Source organism: Micropterus salmoides, unplaced genomic scaffold (assembly GCF_014851395.1).
Source record: "Micropterus salmoides isolate LMB-PRFRI ecotype aquatic unplaced genomic scaffold, ASM1485139v1 Ms_hic_scaffold_6, whole genome shotgun sequence".
Lineage (NCBI taxonomy): Eukaryota > Metazoa > Chordata > Actinopteri > Centrarchiformes > Centrarchidae > Micropterus > Micropterus salmoides.
The window spans coordinates 5,975,275-5,999,819 of NW_024044348.1; the positions used below are offsets into that span (position 1 = coordinate 5,975,275).

Here is a 24,545-nt window from a genome sequence, read left to right on the forward strand (position 1 = left end):
TCTGCTGGTGCTTATTTGTATCATTTTTTTTCAACTTGGTGACCAGAAAAACAGCAAACATGCAGTGCTCAGTGCAGTATGCTGCTTCATCATGCTGCTGGCGTTTGTAGCATTGTGTAAATACACGGTGCTCCCGTTGCAAACAATTCAAAAAATATGCTGGCCTCAGGAAAATTGTTTTGGTTGACACAGCCTCGTAGTCATCTGCAATCAACAGCAGCTTAAAATGACTTCATTTCATGTGAGATTCCCTGTCCAAACTTTATCTTGACTTTATTAATAAACATTCAAAGCTTCCCAGTTCTTGTCTTTAAATGACGATAGGGATGACCTGTATAATTATTTGACAAGTAGCTGCTGATCACAGTATAGATGATGTTAGAGCCTCTTACCCTGTTCACTCTCAGTAAGAATAAAGAGTTTCTCATGTGTGAAAGCACACTGAGCCACTGATTTCCCCGTCTGTCTGTCTGCTTTCTGTTTCTGTCTAACTTTCTTCAATGCCGACAAAGTGCCCGTGGAGGGACGGTGGGCATTTTGATGAGAGAAGAATTATACTCAGAGGCAGGGCTGTGTTGAAAGCAGCACCCTTGTCTTGGTGCCAGGGTGAGTGTCAGAGGGCAGTGCCAGGGCAGGATGGCACAAAGTTCACCAGCAGACACTCTGTGCAAGCAGCAAAGTGCTGTGTCAGGCCCCAAACAAATGACTCTCTGTCTGAGGTTTTAGTTTGCGTATGTCTGACTTTCTTTTTCAGTGTACCTCCTCGATGATGCTGATGTGATTCATCAGTTCCCAGCATGCCCCTGTCTCTCTTTCTTAACATCCTTTGTCTCATTGAATACCTCACATTTGCTCACTTTTATTGTTCAGTCTGTTGGAGTGTTTTTATCGATCGCTGATCATTTTGACTCCACACTGACTTATTTTTTCACATTGTTTTAAAATATGACTGACTGAGATTCATGGAGCCGACAGTTGTCTGACTAAAGTCTCTGCTCCTTTCTTGTCAGGTGGGATGCAGAGGTGGACAAGATTCAACAGAGCAACTCTTGATTCCCATGAAGTTCATAGTGATATTCTGAGTCAGAAATTACAAAGAAACAAGGGGGTGTTGGTATCGCTGTGTAAGGAGGAAAGAGCTTCCTATATTTCTCTTCTCTGTCAGTGTAGTAACCTCGGTTTAACCGCTCCTGCTCTCATTCCTCCTCCCCTCCTTCTTTCTCTAGGCTCAGGGTGAAGAGGAAGGAAAGAGCTTGACATGCATGGTATAATGTTCTCAGTCTGTCCACTTTTAATTTAATTTGGCTTGTTTTTGTAAGAATGTTAAGTAAATGGCTTCTTCGGTTGGATTCTTCTGCGTGCTGCATTTACTTGTAATCCTTAACATTTATTTACCCAGGGTTTGTTAGTTTCACACTTGTGCAGTTACTCACACTCTCGGTCTTGCATTTGCGTAATAGGTAGTTCAGTGTTTCTCCTAGCAGTTGAACTTTGACCTATGCTGGGTGTGACCCCTGTGAACCCTTTCTGTGAGAGATGTTGCATGTTTGTTGGCTGCGAGGGGGTTGACTCCTTGACCTTAGCATAAGAGGTCAGTAAGCCTGAAGTAGCTTCCTGACTTCATGGTGTTAACGTTTTAATACATTTTTCTAGCCATTATCTTTATTATTCAGGGAAGACGGTCCTAGCTCCTGACTTACATAAAAAGTACATTTTTCAAACTTTTAATCTTTAGCTGTACTAATCCCTAATGCTGAATCCAGGGGTTTGAGTGCCACTTTTCTGCCACTTTTTTCTGCCATGTTCTGGGTATTTTTGGCCTCTGAGCAATGTATTGCCACAAACTGTTACACTGAGTGTAAATTAGAACTGGTAAGTGAACTGTAGGGGTGGGGAAAAGAATTGATTCTTAGATGCGTCGCGATGCAGACTTGGACGATTCTGAATCGATTCACTAATGTCAATAATCTATTATCGAGATAATCAAGCGCTATGTTTCAATCTGGCAGTAAATGTACAGTGTAGGTCACAGTGTATCTGTTAATTAAACTCTGTCTCTTGTTTTTCAACTGCTGGAAAACTGAAGGCGTCTCCTCTAGAAGCTGAGCAGGAAGTTTTTTGGTGCTAGTTACAGTTAGTAGCTAGTTATACAAGATTACAATATCAACTTACATGACAAGACAACCATGCAACTACACTAGACCAGACAAAAAAAAGGGCAGATGTATTTAGGCAGAGTGAACGTGGTTTGGCTGGAGCATTGTAAAGTGTGTAGTTCAACCCGTATCTGACTCTATACTAATAACAGCAGCATCAGAAATGAAAATAGCAGCAGCAGAGGTCTGTAATAATGCTGTAATAATGTAATAATGCTATGCAATGTTAGCTACATTTATGTGAAGTAACATTAAATATCTGCATTTCAACTATCAACTTAGTTGGATTGTTACAAATACTTTGCTTTAAAAGTACCAAGTAGTCACACATTGAGAAAAATACATCTCTCCTATATGTTATCCGTATCCTATTTGTTTTACAATCACATATCACGTGAGACCAGTGAAGATGCACACCCCTAGTGAACGGTTTCTATCCCATATTTGCAGCGCTTTGCTGTATGATTGAAACTGATCACCGGTTTAAGTGCAGGACAGAGTTAATGAGAGCCTCTGTTCTGTCAGCCACCTGAGGATGGCTTTCCTGCTCACCTGGCTGTCAGTGTTCCTCTTTTGGCAAGTTATTCCAAAGTGGTTTCTCTGCGGATGCACGCAAGTGATTCACTTCGCTGCCGAGTTGTGGTGGATTCAATTCCAGTTCTTCTTCTGCAGGACTGCCTCCATCCATATGCTGCTGGAGCACAGAGGCCATTCTCATGTTGGCAAAGCTGCTCCTTGACCAGCTAGACTAGAAACAGACAGTTTGCATCTTGTACCTGACGATGTGGTTGCACTTCTGAGTTTGTTTAAGTGATGAGCTCTTGCTACTAGCTCACTGACTCTCTTCAATGTGTGTGTGTGTGTGTGTGTGTGTTTGTGTGTTTTACTAAGTTTGTTAGGATTTAATATACTTGAGGGGACGGACCAGCTTTGTGGGCACCGAAATACTAGACCCCACAAGTTTAAAGGGCTGGTTGTTTATCATCTTGTGGGAATTTCTCATTAGTGTCATCATTCCTCGAATAGGAGTTCAGTGGAGAGTGCTAGGCTTTGACCTTTTGTGTCCCAGTGGCTTTGAATTTGTGGAACTGTGTGGGAGACCATGAGGACTTCTGGGATGATTAGACTTTTGTATTGTATTTGCCACTCACTCTGAGACAGAAGAAAAGACGATGAGACATACACAAGCCCCTTTCACACAGATAACCTCTACGATCAGTGTGTTAACTTTACTACTTGTAAGAATATGTTTATTATTATGTAAAGTCACAATGAAGATTGTTTTGACTTGAAGTGTGTCTGTGACAACAAGTAATGATTAGTCAGGTCCTTTTTATCGTGACTGTGTAATTTGTGGTAGAAGACAAACTATGTTCTCAAAAAGTTGAAAACATTTTACTGTCTTAAGTTAATCTGATTCTGTAAGAGTTGTTAGAGTATTATATCTTAATGGTTTCCAGTCAATTGGAAATAAATTACTTTTAATCATGGAACAATTCTTGTTCTCGGATAAGGCTTGCCTCATTCAGAGGACTGAATGATTACATCATCCCTGGAGCAGAGTAGAGTAACTCCCTGGCTTCCCTAACACACCTCGCTCCTTCTCTCCCTCTTCCATTTATTTTCTTCTCCCCCATCTCAAACTGATCTGTACCTCAGTTTTTCCCCACCTCCTCTCCCCTAAGCTCACTGTCGCTCTTAGTGTAGTTCTCTCTGCTGAGCTTTGGGACAGCCTGGCCTAGTTCACTCCATCTTGTCCGTTCATGTCACCCATTCACATTAGCTGACATGGATCTAAAAGGCTTTTCTTCACACAAAAAACTGCCTGTTTTGTTGGAAGCCATCCTCTGTGAAATGGGCCGCTGAGTCAGCCCCATCTTGGTGACACACGACCTCAGTGGGTGAAAAAAATGAATTCATGAAATGCTTGTGAATTTAAAATACATAGGTAAAAACTTTTGGTCGGTAATGGCTTTTCATTTTGTTTTTGTCTTTTACAATTTCAGCGATCAGGTAAAATTTTTCCATTTTGTCCTAAGAGAGAGAAAGTTGATTTTTATCTGAAAACAACCAAGCAGGTAGCCAGAGGCTGTAGGTTTTTGTGGTTTATTATTATAAAAGCACTCTTGAACTTGAAAAACATGTGGTTTACCAACCAGGACACACACATGCTTCTGATCTTCCTGTGAGTAGAAAGGCATAGGATTGTACGCGTAAACGTGTGTGTAAAACTGTCAGTTTCATGCTGTGAGAAGGCTCAAGCCTGAATTTTTAATCCCTCAGCCCTGGTCATCTTTCATGGGATGAAATGAATGTGAACCTTGTTTGGAAGGCTTCAGGGTTTGTGGTCTTCCATCTGCCCGGTCAGAGCTGCAGCTGTCCACTCAACAGGGCAGAGAGAGCTGTATTTCACCACGAGGTAGACTGTGACATTGGGATATCTTTGGACAGAAGGGCTAGCAGATATATTTTCTAGTTTCACCTCATCTGTTGGATTTAGAGACAAGACCCTTACGGTTACGAATGACCGTGGTGGTCAAATTCACACAGACACATCTCCCAAGCAGGAAGTGAATCCGGCCTGCTTCACATTGCTTCCTGTCTCTATTTGTGTGGCTGTCCAAATCCGTTGCCCTGACCAGTTGGTATCTATAGCCCTGGTCCAAGATGATAGGAATGGGCTCCTAACGGCCTACTGACTCGGACAACAATAGAACTCCATGACCTGCAGGTTATGTATAGAGCTGTACAGCCACCATCAGCAGCCAACAAAGCTGGATGTTTAGAGCAATATAGAAGGATGACAGTGCAGGGACATTATGTAGGTGTCTTTAACTTTTTTTTAACCGTACATGTGTTCTCTAATCTACCCGTCCATCTATCAATTGCATTCTCCTTTGCTACCACCTTGTATATCGTGCAGCAGCATTCTTTAATTTGCTGAAATCTTTGTTATGCATTGTTCTGTTCATCACTGTGGCCCAGTCAGGGTCACACACTGGCTGGAAACTCATAAAGTCATACACTGCGAGAGTTTGGGCATTGTTGAAATAAAGGGGTGGGTTATGTTTCTTTGCAAAGCTTATTGTGCTTTGTGTCCTTCTACAGGGGTGATCAGCCAGTGGCAAGTTGAGTCTAAGGAGCGTGTCATCTCGCTTGTCCTCACCCACCTCCCTCTGCTCAAACCTGGAAACGTGGAAGCCAAGGGTGAGTACATGCGCTTACTGCCACGCATCCTGGCCCACACCATCGAGCATGGCCATCACCTGGTGGAGTCTCGCCAGCTCCTGTCCTACGCCCTCATCCACCCGCCACCTCCCTGGAAGACCGGGCCGCCCTGGCACTCTGGCTAAACCACCTGGAAGAGAGGGCTGCTGCCCGGGGAGATTCACTGGAAAGGCCTCCTCCTGCTGGGCCGCACCACCACCACCATCACCACCACCAGTCCACGCCTCCATCCACCCTCACCTCTTCAGGATCCTCTTCCTCCACTAATACCTCTTCATCAGGCAATCTCTACTCCTTGCATCACCACCAGCGCTACGGCTCGGACGACCGACTCAATGGGTGGCAGAGCTCCAGAGATTCAGGGCTGGGCGGAGGCTGGCATCAGCAGCAGCAGGGCTGTGAGAATGGGCACCTCCTTCTCTACCCATCATCCTCTGTGCCGGCAACCATTAACACGGTTGGAACTACTGGAGGTGGTAACACTAGTAAGTGAAGTCTCCTCTGCCTTATTCTGTGTTCAGCAAATTTCTCATCATGTGGTGCTTTAACAGTGGTCTGCACATCGATAAAGTCAGTGTTCATAGTGTCCTCTGGTAGTTCCCACACAGTGTACCATTTGATAATGTAATACGTACAATAATGTAAAGCAAAATGATAGATCGACTACACCCTTGATTGGATCATTGAAGTTGTCCATGGAGGGTTTTCACCAGTTTGCTGCAAACTAAGGCTGAACAGTATGCCATTGTGATGAGTCCAGATTTTAGAGCGAATGGTAAATTTGGCAATTCATTTGTACTTTAAAAACAATCATGATATGATTTTTGCTGGGCCTGGTACCAAAAAAGCATGTTCCCTGCCCGGAGAACTAGATTTGTAGGTCGGGGCATCTCTGTATCACCACAATGCTTCATTTGATATGGTATGTTGTGACGCATTTTACTTTTTATCAAAAAATTGCAGCTCTTGTGATCTGGATACTTGGCCATATTGCCATTTCGATAATATTTTGTTTAAATGTTCAGCCCTACTGCAAACATTAGATCATCTGACTGACATGTATGATGTATCATGCCCTTTAAATCTATCAAGTTTTTTTATAACATACCCTCATTAAGTTATGAATGTGAAGATAGGATTGAAAATCAGAAATATTTGAAATTATGTGTTTGGAATTAAACCAGCCAAATTATTAACTAAAATTAAAAAAAAAAAACAACATTTTATTATTTTGTCTTCGATTTACAATACTTACATATCAATAAATAATAGATATCGATATATAATACTGGAGGGCAATAGAAGTTTAGATTTTATTGGAGGATCCACTTTATCAGTTACATACAAGACGCATAAAATTGAATGGCAAGTTTATTTCCTCTGATTGCCCTACTCTTCTACATTACTTTTAACATGAAAACATTTTTTCTGTAAAATGGGGCTGTTGATTTTTGCTACACACACCTGCCGCTGTCAACCTGAAATTCAAGAGTGTAAAAACTTTCGCAATTCTTTTACTTTACTTTATATACACTGATTACCTTATTTTTTCCAAATATGAGTTGGGCTGCATTTCATCTCATCCTGGCTTGTACTTCTAAAGTCAAGGTGGTCAAAACCACTATACCATATGAGAACAGCTTAGTGATTATAGCCACCTACTCTGGGCAGACCTGATGATAGCATCTCTGTCTGGGGTGGCCACCTGATTGCCCGCACCCAGGCAATATCACACTAGGGTCTCTAAACTCTATCTATCATGTGGCAAACAAGACAGAAAGGACATTTTGGGTTTTTCTCTGTTGTAGTTTAAATCATAGGAATTTATTTTGGTATCAGCTGTGCTTGATTATAATAATAACACAATAATAATAACACTAAGCTCACAAAACATCTGTAGAGCATTTGGCAGCAGAACAAAGGTAATTTAAAATTTAAATGCTCCGTATTTGTATAGCGCGCTTACACTACATCTGCATTCATCATTCACACACATTCATACACTGAGCCTAAGTGCTCAAACAGAAACTAACATTCACACACATTCATACACTGACGGAACAGCCGTCAGGGGCAATTCGGGGTATTATCTTGCCCAAGGACACTTCGACATGCAGCCAGGGGGAGCCAGGGATTGAACCGCCGACCTTCCGATTAACGGCCAACCCTCTATCTCCTGAGCCGCAGCCGCAGCCGTTTAAATGCTGCTTTCATTATGATTCCATTAAAGACACTTTTTTTAGACACAAAGTTCAAACTTAAACATGCTAAATACACCTTGAACACACTAAATAGACTTAACACAGTAAATACACACTGGTCAGAACAACTGCACTCTGAACAACCCATACAGCAACTACAGAGGCTGTGTGAGGTGGAAGACAACACACAGAGAGGGCAGGGCTGTTGAAATTGAACATAACTATGGTCAGAGCAGGATATTTCCAGACAAGAATGCAAGGGCTCTGTGTTTTGTTTTTTTCTGGGAGATGAAAGAAACAGCTGAGGGTTTATAAATAAAGACACATTTAAAGCTCTGCTCGCTGCTCCAAGAAAGATCGACTTGTATTTTTGACTGCTAGCAGCTTCAGTTCCACGCAAAAGACCTCACAACTGATAAATAAGTTACCCAAGCCACCAGCACAGGATTGGTGGACTGCTGGTGAACTAATGAAAGTAAGAAGAATAGTAGTGAATACACGACCAGAAACCTGGAATTCATGTGTTGATATTTAGTGGTATGCAGAGATGGAGTTGGATGATAAAATATGTTTCGTCAATACTTTTTGAATCAAATCTTAGCATTTCTTTTTGGGCCATTAAGCCATAAATACACTAATCATTTTGATCACTAAATATCCAAAATTGACTTAATTCCTAATACACATTACTTCCATTAGTCACCACCTCCTCCCTACACTGTGTTCATCTGGTCATGATGAGGAGTATAATTGTCCAAACACATCAACCTGTTTGCTACTGATACCACATCCTGTTGACCAGCCTAACTCCAAGCCACAGCAGCACATACCACCCATCTTTTCCCTTGTAAGGCAGCCTTTGTGGTAGACTGTATTTAGGGAAAATGGCTAATATTTAGGGACTGGAACATGTAATGTTAGCTGGGCACCTATTTTAAACGCCGCCCATGAAGTCCTATACATAGCGCCAACAGTAAGAGGACCGCATATAGGAGGAGGAGGAGAGAGACCGCAGTATTGGTGGCAGCTTACCCCGTCAGAGTGGCAACAAAAAAAAGCTCTTTGGCTTGCCACCTTTTCTTTCCATTTGCCTCCTTCAGCAGGAAGGATCTGTGTTGTTAGAGCTGCTTTTATTGGGTTTAAAATATTGGGATTTCAGTAGTAAAAAGTTATCTTGGTTTGACCCCAGTAGGTCTCCATCATGAATACATCCTGAGGAGCACAGATTTCAATAATTAACAGAGAAATTAGGTGAGAGAAGAAGATGGAGAAATTAAGAAGAGAAGACAGATTTCTTGGCGGTGGGTTTATGTCATTGCTATAGGAACAGATTCTTCCTTTTTTTTTTAAGACATCAGTGATATTTCTGCCTCGTTTGGGAGGTGTTTATTGGCGCATAGCGTCAAGGTTGAGTCTCCAAACCAACAAGCAAGTGGAGGTGAGAATTTAGGTCTACACGAAATGAAATTAAAGGGAGCGTTAACGTACGTAAATGACCTCCTGAAGTAAAAATCATTTTGCTTGCTTTTCTGCTTAGTTGCTGAAGCTAAACTCGATAAATTGACTGACTGTTGAGCAGACATTTTGCAGTTAATTGCTATAAACAGATGTCTGCATATGAATCCAGAATCTGTAGGCAGGGACAATAATTGGTATCGGAAGCATTCTGGTTTCTGTTTGTAGTTCATTTGTAGTCTGAGTAATGTCAACCAATCATGTTTTGAGCGGGCTTTGATTGCATGTACGTAAACAGTCAATTTAGCTTTTTGTCCATCTTGGAAACCAGTGATTAGCTTTTTAAAAATGCATTTGCATTAAGATAGTCATCAGACAACAGCTGATGAGTTCTGAGATTAATTTGCAGTAATCATAGATCTAAGAATATCAAAAGGGTGTCTATTGGAGAGATGTAGTTTTTTAAAGTCTGGATGTCGCAGACAACTGAGATATCAGGAGAGTTTTGTGATTTTCCTGCCTGGCAGATGCATCCTCCTGCCTCCAGCTGTCTCTAGTTAGCGCACAAACACATTCTGAGTTATAATTTCACATCTAAACTAGTTTTATAAATATAGCTGTGGAGATCAAATGTCAGTCGGAGATGAGAAATTGTGCAGTTACTATATGCAAAGTGCAGAATGTGTGCTTGTACTGCTCTACAAAATACAGACACTTTTGACAGACATAGTTGGGAGGAGGAGTAATTCAAAGTAAATAAAGGTTGACTGAAGATGAGTGTGGATGTAATGTTAAAACAAAACAAATTTTTTTTTGTATCATATTAATCTGATAAAATTAGTCCAGCAGAAACATCCAGGGCCACCTCTGTGCATTTCTTTCATGCTGGATACGAAATCAGATAAGTCTGAATGCACCGAGGAACGTAAATATACAGTGGATGAAAACACTTTGACTCTGAATTGAGCATATTTATCAGTCAAAATGTTTGACTGAATGTTTGTTATGGTTCACCAGATGTACTTTATCTGAAGTGAGGGTCAGGCAAAGTTTATCATTGCTAGCAGCCGGTCAGGCATTAGAGTTATAAATGTTAATCTAATATTTGAATTAACACAGACACACTCTGTGGTGTATAGGAAAGATGAGTTCTATTTGGTATATTGTTTCAGGCTATCCTCAGTTTTTGCATTAGTGTTGTTGTAACAGCAACACGACTTGTTGACACGAGTGAGTGAGCAGCAGTGTTTCCAGTATGATCTCTCCAGTCTTAGCCAGCTCTAACAGCCTGCACCTACCTGACTAGTTGCTGTTGTCTTGCAGTCCTGACGAGTGGAGGTGGCAGCCAGCAGCACAGTCCCCTGAAGCGCTCCGTGTCCCTCACGCCTCCCATGAGCGGCCCCAGCAACCAGCCTCTTGGCCATGTCTGGCTGTCCCAGGAAGACCTACGAACCGCTAGAGGCCCAGCTCCAGACCACGCACCTCTCTCACCCCAGAGCAGCATTGCCTCCTCGGGTAGTGGAGGCAGTGAGCATCTGGAGGAGGCTGGTTTAGGAGGAGGTTCAGGTCTGCATCGCAGTTCCTTCCATGAGGAGGGCAGTGGCATGAGGGGTTAGTATGAAAGACCAGTGTCTTTACCGTGTATTCCTAAGATCGTATTGAGAAAACATGTTTACATTCAGATATTGCGGTTCTATGAACCCACTTACTGACACGCACACACACACACACACACACACACACACGGAAAAGCACTACTTTTTACTACAAAACAGTCATAAAGTAGAGGCTACAAGTCGTCTACTTAATTGTCTTATATTATGGTAATCATACCAAGTTATTACAATTAATTTAACAATGATAACATTTTTGTGCAAGACATTTTTGAAAATACTACCTACACAGCAGTAATAAAATGCATTATATGCAATGTTATTTTACCTGCTAACTGTTCTGCCCTAAGATGGCAGCAGACAGTGCATGTCTAGAGAAGAATGGATCAGGTTACAGGAGTAAAGTATTCACTTTTTTTGTGTCAGTATTTTTAAACGTTTGTATCAAACACTGTGTTTATACCATTGAAGGGAGTGTCATGCTGTTCATCGTTGTACAGTGTTGATGATGTTCTGAGAGGATTCAGGAGGAATGAAGACTTAGCTAACCTGTCCTGGGTGTAGGCTTTCCTATTTAGACCTAAGTGTTAACAGGGAGAGAGATGTGACTAGCTCAGTGCAGAAACCTATATGACTGCCTGTATGACTGCGTGTGACTTACAGGCACTCAGCTAGAGGCTTTGACAAGTTGTTGGTCCAGTCAGAGCAGTTTATCAGGGGACAAAGCGGCCTGAACTGCTGACCCAAGTGACCTTACTCTGAGGCTACCACACTCAGCACTGGAGTAAACCCTCTCATGTAGTCTGTCTTTTTTTTTTCTCTTACCAAGATCTTTCATGTCGTCATCCAGTTAAACAAGAAAGCTGACATTCCTCATCAACAGCCCTAAAAGAACAAGCTATCATTTGTCAATTTCAGTTTATAGGAACATTTTTCAGTTGTCTGTTACTACCAGAAAAGAAGCTGCGCTTGGTGTCAGGTGTGTGCAATTCCATGGCCAAAAATTTGGTTTGGTTCATCACAGATTTGGTTTTAAACTCTATAACAAAATATGTTATTCAGCTAAATCAAGCACTGTCTAATTATGATCGAACACTCAGCTGCAGTCGTTGGCAGGGCAGTCGAGGTCTGCTTCTGTAATGACACTCCACATGTTCTGGGACGGGAGAAGACGTTCAGTGCCCTTATTATACAAGTCTCTGTTTGCTTAGAGCTTCTGCAAGAGTGTCAAAAAATAAGCATATTAAATTAACAAAGAAAACCTTCCATAAACATATGTAAACACAGCAAACGAAGGAGAAACAAATTCATAGTGTTTGTTTGTTCTCTTTTGAGTTGCACAGAGGAGGACTGCTTGTTGATATTGCAGTTGTACTTGTAAGCAAAAAAAAAACTAAAGCCGAGTTCACACTATACGATTTTAAGCCTGATTTGCCGGTCGGGGAGCTCTGCGACCGTCAGGCTGTGATCAGGCGTAAATCAGCGATCGATCGGCGGTCGCCAGTCATTATGTGTGAACTACTCAACAATGCATTAAAACGGCTCCCTGACACGTCCCAGACGCCAGCCAGATATCTAGCATGCTGAATATCTGGAGGGGTCGGCTGACTCGACATCCAGCCAATGAGAGCAGGCAGCTACTTTTTCTCTCTGTAGAAAATGTAAATGCTCCGTGTTTCTATAGCGCCTGTCTAGTCTTTTTGACCACTCAAAGTGCTTTTACACTACATCTGCATTCACCATTCACACACATTCATACACTGGCGGAAGAGCCGCCAGGGACAATTTGGGGTTCAGTATCTTGCCCAAGGACACTTGGGACAAGATTAACGGGCAACCCGCTCTACCTCCTGAGCCACAGCCGCCCCCAAAGACAATCCCTGCTACCTGCTTGTGCTAATCCATTCTTTCCCCCATATTCTTTGTCTTTATAATTGCTATCTTTATTAGAGCCCGACCGATATGGGATTTATAAGTCCTATGCCAATTTTGATATTTGAGGATTTTAAAATCCGATATGCCGATATATCAATTGATATTCTTTCCCCCCTTATTTTAAGAGGTGCATAACATAAACAAAGATTATCCCTAAAATGTTATTATGTTTAGACCATACCAAGAGACCATGACATAATGCAGTATTATTAGTTATAAATTGTACTTTTAACAAAAATTACAACAAAATATATTAAGATTTTGATAAATAAGAGTCAAATAAAACTACAGAAAATTTTAAAAAAGTCTGATTTGTTATAAATTATAGAGTACTACTACTAATGTACATTAAAGTAAACAGTGTATTGTGGGGGCCAGCAAAACAAGCTATAAAAAAATACCTATGTACTACTACTACTAATAATAATACCACATATCATGTCATGCAATAGTTATTACCTTACATAAAATCTGCCAAAACGACAACTTTCTAAAACTTGTGTTTATTATTATCGAAGTCATGTAATTGAAGTGACAAATGACCAACTCACCGGGAACACTGAGTGTGAGAGCTACTAGGAGCTTCTCACCGTAGATCCGGTAGAGCCAGTGTTCTGTCGATATGTGCTACTTGGCAGTTCTTTGCATGGCTAATGGTTAGTGGTAGGGTTAGACGTTAGAAAATTGCATTAAGGGAGTATTTTTCGATAAGGAAGCAAAAAAAAACAACAAACGTCAGAACACCGGCTCTGAGCTCCAATAGACTGTGGTCAGCTGATGTTTTGTTCTGTGGTGCTGCAGTGTTGTTAACAGAGGAGCTGCAGAGCGCCCTCTGGTGGGCAAACTATGCAACGCTCATGATCCGACTCTCTGTTTCCCTTTTTAATAGTCATATATCGGCTGTTATAAATGTTGATGCAGATGTATCTGCAAGTAGCTTATATTGGCCGATAATATCTGCCGGGCTCTAATCTATATAATAACAAACAACAGCTGTTTCATGTGTAGGTTCAGGTTTTTCCCGTGTTTTCTTGAAAAAATGTGGTTTGGAGACCAGTGTCGGGTGACACAGCCACTGTCAGATCGGATAGTGTGTGACCCGCTGCCTACTATCAGTCGCATAGTGTGAACGTCACAACGACTTCAAGACTCCCGTCACAAGACCGCAAGTTGTGTGGTCTGAACAGCACGGTGATCGGCCGTCGCTGAAAGTTGTGTAGTCTGCACAAGCCTTAATCCGGCACCAGGTTTCACTGCTAACTTTAAATTAGAACTAAGATGTCTCAACAACTAGCCAACACTCTCAGCAGTCGTTGGCAGGGCAGTCGAGGTCTGCTTCTGTAATGACACTCCACATGTTCTGGGACGGGAGAAGACATTCAGTGCCCTCTGTTTGCTTAGAGCTTCTGCAGGAGTGTCAAAAAATAAGCATATTAAATTAACAAAGAAAACCTTCCATAAACATATGTAAACACAGCAAGCGAAGGAGAAACAAATTCATAGTGTTTATTTGTTCTCTTTTGAGTTGCACAGAGGAGGACTGCTTGTTGATATTGCAGTTGTACTTGTAAGCACAAAAAAACTAAAGCCGAGTTCACACTACACGATTTTAAGCCTGATTTGCCGGTTGGGGAGCTCTGCGACCGTCAGGCCGTGATCAGGCGTAAATCAGCGATCGATCGGCGGTCGCCAGTCATTATGTGTGAACTACTCAACAATGCATTAAAACGGCTCCCTGACACGTCCCAGACGCCAGCCAGATATCTAGCATGCTGAATATCTGGAGGGGTCGGCTGACTCGACATCCAGCCAATGAGAGCAGGCAGCTACTTTTTCTCTCTGTAGAAAATGTAAATGCTCCGTTAGTTCTAACTTTAAATTAGAACTAAGATGTCTCAATAACTAGCCAACACTCTCAGCAGTTTGGATGTGGTGCACAGACTAGCTGAGCATTAGTAAGCATTTCCAGTAAGCAATGTTGACGAAGCATGTTATCAGTACGAATTTGATTAGTGCATCTCTCTGCCGTCAGCATGTGTTTCTAAACCCTTACATTTTAGGTTGATTTAATCTCAAATTTATGCATACATACATATCTGCCTAAAAATGGGACATTGTTTTCATATATGCTTAAAATAAATTACTTTGATAAATATATTTTTATCAAAGTGGATGTACAAATTAGTTTTTCCAACATTATACCATGAATAATAGTAAACATGAATGTAACACTCATTTGTGAAAAAACAAAAAAAAATTCTGCATCTATGTTGAATACTAAAAAATTTGTGATTGAATATTGTAGTATATATTTGGTCCACCAGTATGTGTGAGCATTCATTGAGGGACCAGTATGTGTATACATAAATTTAATCCATCTCCTCTGTATTTATTTAAAAGTTTTTGCTGAGTTTTTCCTTATCTGAATCAAAGGATAGAGAGTGTCTATGATGTACAGATTTAAAGCCTCCTGAGGCAGATTTGTGACATTGTGCTGTATATTTGACATGACAATGTATTATATATTTGTATTGACAACAAAGGAAAACGATGCAGGTTGTATACTGCTCAAAAAAATAAAGGGAACACTAAAATAACACATCCTAGTTCTGAATGAATGAAATCATCTCATTAAATACTCCTTTCTTTACATAGTAATTCTTTACATGTGCTGACAACAAAATCACACAAAAATTATCAATGGAAATCAAATCTATAAACCCATGGAGGTCTGGATTTGGAGTCACACTCAAAATCAAAGTGGAAAACCACACTACAGGCCGATCCAACTTTGATGTAATGTCCTTAAAACAAGTCAAAATGAGGCTCAGTAGTGTGTGTGGCCTCCACATGCCTGTATGACCTCCCTACAACGCCTGGGCATGCTCCTGATGATGTGGCGGATGGTCTCCTGAGGGATCTCCTCCCAACTCCTGGACAATCTGTGGTGCAACGTGGCGTTGGTGGATGGAGCGAGACATGATGTCCCAGATGTGCTCAATTTGATTCAGGTCTGGGGAACGGGCGGGCCGGTCCATAGCATCAATGCCTTACTCTAGCAGGAACTGCTGACACACTATAGCCACATGAGGTCTAGCATTGTCTTGCATTAGGAGGAACCCAGGGCCAACCGCACCAGCATATGGTCTCACAAGGGGTCTGAGGATCTCATCTCGGTACCTAATGGCAGTCAGGCTACCTCTGGCGAGCACGTGGAGTGGAGAAATGCCACCCCACACCATTACTGACCCACCGCCAAACCGGTCATGCTGGAGGATGTTGCAGGCAGCAGAACGTTCTCCACAGCGTCTCTAGACTCTGTCACGTCTGTCACATGTGCTCAGTGTGAACCTGCTTTCATCTGTGAAGAGCACAGGGCGCCAGTGGCGAATTTGCCAATCTTGGTCTTCTCTGGCAAATGCCAAACGTCCTGCACGGTGTTGGGCTGTAAGCACAACCCCCACCTGTGGACGTCGGGCCCTCGTACCACCCTCATGGAGTCTGTTTCTGACCGTTTGAGCAGACACATGCACATTTGTGGCCTGCTGGAGGTCATTTTGCAGGGCTCTGGCAGTGCTCCTCCTGCTCCTCCTCGCACAAAGGCGGAGGTAGCGGTCCTGCTGCTGGGTTGTTGCCCTCCTACGGCCTCCTCCACGTCTCCTGATGCACTGGCCCGTCTCCTGGTAGCGCCTCCATGCTCTTGTGTGGGTTGTAGACTCCGTCTCATGCTACCACTAGAGTGAAAGCACCGCCAGCATTCAAAAGTGACCAAAACATCAGCCAGGAAGTATAGGAACTGAGAAGCGGTCTGTGGTCACACCCTGCAGAACCACTCCTTTATTGGGGGTGTCTTGCTAATTGCCTATAATTTCCACCTGTTGTCTATTCCATTTGCACAACAGCATGTGAAATTGATTGTCAATCAGTGTTGCTTCCTAAGTGGACAGTTTGATTTCACAGGAGTCTGATTGACTCGGAGTTACATTGTGTTGTTTTTAGTGTTCCCTTTATTTTTTTGAGCAGTGTATATTTACAGCAGTGATATTGTAAGAAGTTTTGCTGACTAATTACATTTTTAATATTATTTTTAAATTCTATGACTGATAAATGTAGCTACACAGAAATCTAACCTTGGTATGTTTGTGCCCCACAGATGTTCCTGCGTGGCTGAAGAGTCTCCGTCTCCATAAGTATGCCGCTCTCTTCTCCACAATGACCTACGATGAGATGTTGTCACTGACTGAACAGCAATTGGAGGCACAGGTATGTACACACACGCATAGAGATTAGATTTCATTTGGAAAAAGAATGACAACTTTACATAGAAAAAGTAGTTTACAGTATAATTCATATTCTATCCACAGATGTAAATTGTGAAAAGTGACTAAACGGATTCAAGTTTCAACATTGTCAACAAGAGTCAACATTGTCAAACACATATAAACCTTAGACTAATGCAACAATTCAGAAATTTACATTTGTATGCAAGGCTACACTAATGCGTCAAATTACAACAGTTGAAGTACATGAGGGACAGGAGCTAAATAAGATCAGAAACATATTATGTACTAGTATTTAATAAAAATAATTTTTTTAGTATGATACGTATTTGTTTAATCAATCTTAGCTTTGAATATGTAAATGGCTTTGGCCAGGTCAAGTCAAGTTGCTATGCTAGTACTTAAAGATGTTGAGTCTATTCTGAAATGGAGGATGCAGCTAAAATTAACACAGCTCACCGGGAAGCTGTATACTTCCTCCAGGTGCTGCTAACTTTTTCTCTGTCTGACCCTAACATAATGCACAGCTATGCTGAGATATGCTGAACTTCAACAAAAGGACAAAGACCTGTCCTGTGTGACAATGGATTCAATAAACTGCTATTGGCGTGATCTGGAAATATCTGGATTGTCTGTTTCAGTTCTTCAATGGACATGTGAGAAGTTGTATTAGCCTCAACTAAAATTCATTTACTGGAATCAATTTTCACCGTCTCTGTCATCCCAACCAAAGATGTGCAGATAAAGTGTTTCTCTCCTAGCTTCACTGGCTGTGTCTCCTGCTGTTACACAAAGAATAGCTATCAGTCTGTTAGACCAGTATTTTGCCAATGAGCAAAGCAATCTTTGACACAAAACTCGTTCCTCCAACAGAAGGTCACTAAAGGAGCAAGACACAAGATTGTTATCAGCATTCTGAAGCTGAAGGAGAGGCAGCACCTACTTCGCAGCCTGGAAAAGGTCAGTATACCACATCTCCATCTCCTCTTCATCTTCACACAAATAAACATTCTCACAAAGCTTTTAGTCCTAGCTTTTTGTTATTGGTGATTTAGCTTGTAACCTTAGTGCACACCACAGGACACCGCCTCTCTTTTCCTGTGTGTTTATGAGAGAGTGAGAAGGGTGGCCATTCTCAGTCGGTGTTATGTGTCTGAGATGGCAGCTAAGGGAACACCTAATCTAGGAAGGAGCATTTTGGGCTCCGAATTTAAACCCATCCGCCTCCCCAACCCCTCACCCCTCCATTCAGCCTTCAGAGCAAGACAATGGCGCTCAAGGGCACACCACAGGAGGGACATCTTGAGCCAGCTAAATTCAGACTTAACCTTTTCACCAATGCTTCATTTTAAAATGTGTTCCCGCTGCCCTATCATTGGTAGGGCTGGGGAAACAAGACACCTGTTGCTTGGTATTTTGGGTTTATACAGACTCATGTACAGCGCTGCTCTGTAAAGGGTGGGAGGGAGGCTGATATGATGCACGTGGACACAAGGAGTGAAGGAAAACTGCATGTATGTATTTTTGGTATTAGTTTATTCTCTGCTCTAACACGTGGCAGTGTGGTTAGGGATCCTCCCCTTCCGTTTGTCTGTCTCCTTCTTAATATTCAGCATGTAGGTCAAAGGTAACAGATTTTTATGATGATGATTATGTGTAATTATGTTAAACATTTGGGTCCACACAATTAACCCTTTAACTGCTCTCTTATGTTTGACATCTTAATTGTAAATGCTACACCAGATCTGTCACTTTGATTGATGTCAAGATGTCGTCATAGGTTCTGTCAAGTAAAACCTTTTCATTCTTTCAAATCTTTCTGATCTGCTCCCACCTTACTCTCCATATCTTTCCTTCTATCACTTACCACCACCAGGATGTGTTGGAGGGCAGTAATCTGCGTGCCCCGCTGCAGGAACTCCACCAGATGATCATGACGCCTATCAAGGCTTTCAATGGTGGTGAGGATGGCTCCCTGCAGCGCCCCCTGCTGAGCCCTGAGGGCAAGAGTGCTGCGCCTGGCTCCCACCTGAGTGGCGGTGGCGGTGGGGAGGCTGAGTCGGGCACAAGTATCATCGCCGAGGGGGATCTACCCGGCCAGTTTACGCGTGTCATGGGCAAAGGTGAGGTGCATGCACCAGCGCTTTGTTGAGATTGTTTTCATGGCCAAGAGACATTTTTGTTTTAATGTGTTGTTTTCCATCTCTGCCGCCTCTTCAGTTTGCACCCAGCTACTGGTGTCGAGGTCAGATGAGGACAACATTAGCTCCTACCTACAACTCATCGACAAGTGCCTTATCCATGAGGTACCCACTCCCTCTGGAACACACTTAAGTATTCCAGACTATAAAAAAACCCACATATACATACTACATACTAGGAACAGACAAAACAGGATGTTTAGCATTACTATCAGTCATTGAGAATTTAAATTTCCAATAACCAAGAAGTCTACCAATATATAGCATATTATCAAAATACCGTTCTTTAATGTTGTAAGTTTGAAAAGCACTTAATTCATCCCTTTTTAATTTTTTCCTGAATTGTATATTAATATACACTTACACAGTATATAAAGAATGACTATGACCAGAACATTGGTCAATTAATGCAGAGAAGTTTGAATGAAAAATATAAATCATATAAGAGCTTTTGAACTGGCGACCTCTCCAGGTTGTACCCCGCCTTTCGCCCGATGTAAACTGGGATTGGCTCCAGCCCCCTGCGACCCTGTACACAGGATAAGCTGTTGACGCATGATGGATGGATGGGTGGATAAGAGCTTTCAGGGCAAACTTCATAAAGTAATAATGCACTACTCATTTGCAGCATTATTAAAGAAGAATGCTCTCATCCACACCATTTTGCTTCTCTGAAACTCAGTTTCCGTATTTTAGTACAAATGTGCAAAGTGCGGTGTCATGCTTTAGATTTACTCCCATGTGAAGGAAGGTTTTGGGTGAAGTAGTCATTTGATGCGACACAATGCACCTGAATATTCTGAGCCATACTCGTCAGCAGTCATGCTTCATTTCATCCCCGATATGTTCTCTTTTCCCCCCATGTCAGTCCTTCACTGAGACACAGAAGAAGAGGCTGTTGTCATGGAAACAACAGGTCCAGAGGCTGTTCCGGTCCATTCCAAGGAAAACCCTCCTTGACATAGCAGGGTACCGACCGCAGAGGAGGTAAACACACACGTACAGTATCTGTTTATTGTCTGTGATGAAAACCCTTTAAATTAAAGTAATATTAAGCTTGATAAAATAACCAGAAAAATTGAGGTTGTAGGAAAAGACTTTCTGTAAACAATTAGAATTGGTACAGATATATTTTACATACACACACAAAAAATGATAATGCTAAATGTAGAACATATGACACTTTTCATGAAGTTTACTGATTCTCCTCATTTTTTCCTTTTTTTGACAGTTAAAGAAACATAATTGTTGACAGAGATGTGAGTTAGATAAGGATTTATTAGCAGTGGTGAGTCTTTGCAGAGATTAAATTATCACCACTGCTAGAATTATTTTTAAATTATCATTATAATGTCAACTTGGTTCAAACATCTGCATTATAATGTCTTTTATTGCCTTTTTTTACATTCAGATTAGAGAATTGATTGAAATTATCTTGCTCCTTGTTAGCTTTACGGTTCAGCTCATTATTTGCAAACTTTAGGGAATGCCCAGCTGCTCCTTTGTTAACACAGTTCCAACACTTCAGGAACTCAAACAGTGCTTGCCTGTATCTTACTTTTTCTCTCATCCTGTTCCAGCCGTTTTGGCCAGTCCAACTCTCTCCCCACCACTAGCTGTGTTGGGGGCAGCGTGTCGGCCAGGAGGAGCCTTCGCCAGTTCCAAATGCCCTCCAGGAGCTTACCGGGTGCCAGGCTGGGCCTGCTGGGCAGCGGGGGCCTGCTGGGACCTACACCTCGTAGCTCCAGCAGCACACCCACCGGTCCCAAACAGGGGAGACAGGTAAGTCAAACCACATTTAAACAAGCAAGGGGAGATGAGCATAAACCATTAGGGAGAAGAGAGAGTCCAATTAGAGAGTAGACAACAAGGAGAGACATCAGAGATAAACCAGCAAGGCTGTCAGCTTAGGTTTGAAGGTATGATCAGCCTTTAAGTTTCCAGAGACTATTTAGAGCGTATGTCAGGGCATTTTAGGGCTACAACTAATGATTATCTTCATTCATAGATTATATACTGGATTCATTGTTTACATTATAAACTGTTAGAAAACAGTAGCCCATGACAATTTCCCAGAGCTAAAGGTGAGATATTAAAATTGTATTTTCCGCCAGACAACAGATCAAATTCCAACAAATAATTTCAGCCAGCAAATGTTTGGCATTTGTGTTTGATAAATAAATAACTAATCAATTAATGGTCAGCCCTAAAATGTTTAAATATGGATAGTTTGGTTAACCTCTGCGCTGAGATGTCATCTTGGGGACATTTTCAACAAACTTGGTTTACATGCGCAGTCATTTTTATATTTAGTGTGTTATTACTTCATCTGGCATCAGATGAGGATGAGTAGTTAAGATAGTTTGAAAAAATTCCTGTGAATTAAAGTTTCCTAATACAGAAGAAATAGAGCTAAATTCAGGGTATTATCGTTTGTTCGTGTGTGGGGTGTTACTAAAATGCTGAATAGCAGATGTGTTCGTGACTGTACAAAGGAACATTTTTAAATGTGTCATCATACATTCCAGGATGTTTACAATAACCTGGGCAGCAGATTCCTTCTTTAGCACGTATTCTTCCTGAAATAGGCTTTTTATTCCATGACAAAAATATGCGGGGTGAGGAAGAGGAGCAGCGGTGGTGTTTGGCGAATGAAGTGATGTGGATGGAACTCGTAGGCAGGTCACCCCACATACCAGAGGCCCTGCGTCAGTGCCGAACACTGAAACAGGAGGAGCTGTGGAGCTGTTTCAGGCCCATCCTGGCACACTTGGTGGTCTGGGCTGACCCAGTTCATTGGGAACCTCTCTCCCTCTCTCTCTCTCTCCCTTACAATGGGAGGAAATACCTCAATTCCTCCTCCTCATGCTGGACCTTCTTGTGTGGGACTGTAGTGTGGATGTGTAGAGAGAGAGAGAGAGAGAGAAGGAGGGTAGGAGGGAAATATGTGAGTCATAGTTTGGGAGAGGTAGCTGTGGTGTTGGAGGAGGAGGGGCATTGAGAGAGAGAGGGGGAAGTTTATATGAGAGTGAGAGAACCAGTCAGAGGCAGTGAGAACAGTGCACAGGCATTTCCTGTTTTTCCCTGGCCCGTGGCACTGGAGGGCCGCGAGAAGGAGGGGGGGAGGGGCATGTGGTGATGGTGTTGGGGGTATAATAGGCAGGTTACAGTGAGGAATTCATGTGGTGAGCGTCTGAGACTGTCATTAGGTGTGGGCCAGACATCCAGACAGGAGCGTGGGGGTTGAAAATGTTAAAGAAGCAGTGGTCTAACTTCTTTCAACCTTACACATTTCAGAAACCCCTTGGATCAGTGAAAGTTGTGGTCATGTGTGAAAAGCAGTGATGAGTGGGATGTTTGAGCTGGAAATTTATGCAACAAATTATGTTATAATAACATGACTTTTCCCTTTAAATGTCAGTATTTAATCTTAACCAGGTTATCTACAGGTCATTAAGGTGTCAGTTGAGGCATCCTGGTGGATTAGTGTTGTTAGCTGAATAAGAATAAAGAAGTTGAATAAGAATAGATTATGTCTAAACACAGTATATACTCTGAACTCTAAACTATATCGTTTTACTTTCTTTTTACCACAAGGAACATTTAACATGTTAAATTGAGTTTAGTTACTGTATTTTGAGAGCTGTAGCAGAAATGTTGTGTCTTGTGAGTAGATGATGGTTTCGATTTCTGCCACTGTTTTTTAACCGTAACTATGACACTAGTCCTACAGAGGTGTTTGCATGTTCACAAAGTTAATTTGATGTTAAAATGTTCTCCTCAGGGTCTGTGGTTTGCCAACCCCGGAGGAAGCAACAGCATGCCCAGCCGGACACACAGCTCAGTGCAGAGGACCCGCTCCCTGCCCGTTCACACCACGCCACAAACCATGGTCATGTTCCAACAAACCGGTAAGAAACGCTGGGAAACTCATACAAGACGGGCTTGATGTTGGCATGAAACTGGTTGTTTCCACCTTTACAAGTTTATATACCTATACTATGTGACAATAAAGTACCTTTACTTTATAAACTTATGTATTACATTTACTCATTAAGCTGATGTTTTTATCCAAAGCGACTTACAGTTGCTATATATGTTAAAGGTCACACGCTTCTGGAGCAGCTAGGGGTAAATTGTCTTGCTCAGGGACACTGTGACACATCCACCAATGGGTGGATGTGTCACAGTGGGGATCGAAGCCAGATCTCCCACACCAAAGGCATGTGTCTTATTTACTGCGGCAAATATTTGCAAGTTATAACCTCTTCATAGCACGCACTGCCAAATTGTGCAGTGATGGAGTTTTTTTTTCTTACACACTTTATTCCTTTTTTAAAGGCAGTAATATGTAGTATATAGTGTCTTACTGTCATCATGATAATGCTGCTGTAACAAGTTCTTCATCTTGTTGTATTTGCATGTATTTAATTTAATTTTGTCTGTACAGACATTTGCTGTAACAACAAAAAGTGATTGTTCATGTCCTGTGGTTTAATTCTCTCCTTTTTGTAATTCAGACCTGAGTGTATTAGTATATGTATTGTTTCCAAAAGAAACCACTAGAAATAACTGTCCAGGCATTGGCTCATAAGAATCGACAATATTGGTGTAGTTGCAAGATTAATTGACAACTCAACAAAAAAAATATTTTCTATCAAAAGAATATTTTCTGATTTGAGCTACTGTGACGTCACTCCACTCACAGTGTCCACACAGACTCGGGTCATGGTAACCATTGGCGCCAGTCAGAGTGACCTTTAGTAGCCTCTGCTGACTGGACTTTGTCCCACAGGAACAGTGGACAGTAATAGGACAAGCTGGGGCTTCCTCCACTCTGCGTCACACACACACCAGAAATGTCCTCTTTTTAGAATGAAGAGGAAAAACAGATTTAGAAAGGCTGGAGGGGAGGAGCTGGAGGGAGTGTGGAGACTGTATGTGAGAGAGGAAGAGATAGAGGCAGGGAGGGAGGAAAGAGTCAGTCTCACAATGAGGCTCTTTGTGCAGCAAGGACAGGGCTCCCTGGCCCACTTTCCCTCCCTTTCCTTCTCTCCCTGACTCACTCTCCTTCTTAACTTAACCATCTCTCCCCCTCCATCTCGCCTCCCCATCCCTCTATCTCTCCTTCTTTGACAACTGTGCAGAGTCATGCACACATAGCAGTGACCCTCAAGGGTGGCTATAGCTGGGTCTCGGCCAGAGTAACTGATTTGAAAGGCTAGACCACCCCCAACCCCCCAGCCTCCTCTGTCTCTGTGTATGTATGTGCGATCTGTCTTTCTCTCTGCCAACAAATGGATAAAGAAACGTATTAAGTGAGACACAGCATAGGAAGAAGAGTGTGTCTATGTGTGCAGTATCTTCAGTGTGTGTGTGTTTGTAAGTCTGTGTGTACAGTGGAAGGAGGGGTGTGTGGAGCGGGGGCGTGTTGGGGGGATTTAGAGCCTATAAATAGCCCAGTGTGGACTACTGG

General features: G+C 42.1%; 1 protein-coding gene across 1 annotated transcript in view; it reads left to right on the top strand.

Annotated features, from left to right (window-relative positions):
• The window catches only part of samd4a (sterile alpha motif domain containing 4A), a 64,132-nt gene that overhangs the window by 25,724 nt on the left and 13,863 nt on the right, over nucleotides 1-24,545 (top strand). Inside the window, 10 exon segments of the mRNA XM_038700675.1 lie at nucleotides 5,265-5,465; nucleotides 5,468-5,869; nucleotides 10,364-10,651; nucleotides 16,742-16,851; nucleotides 17,742-17,828; nucleotides 18,745-18,991; nucleotides 19,089-19,174; nucleotides 19,938-20,056; nucleotides 20,650-20,851; nucleotides 22,854-22,980. Of these exon segments, the coding sequence (XP_038556603.1) occupies nucleotides 5,265-5,465; nucleotides 5,468-5,869; nucleotides 10,364-10,651; nucleotides 16,742-16,851; nucleotides 17,742-17,828; nucleotides 18,745-18,991; nucleotides 19,089-19,174; nucleotides 19,938-20,056; nucleotides 20,650-20,851; nucleotides 22,854-22,980 (1,869 nt within the window).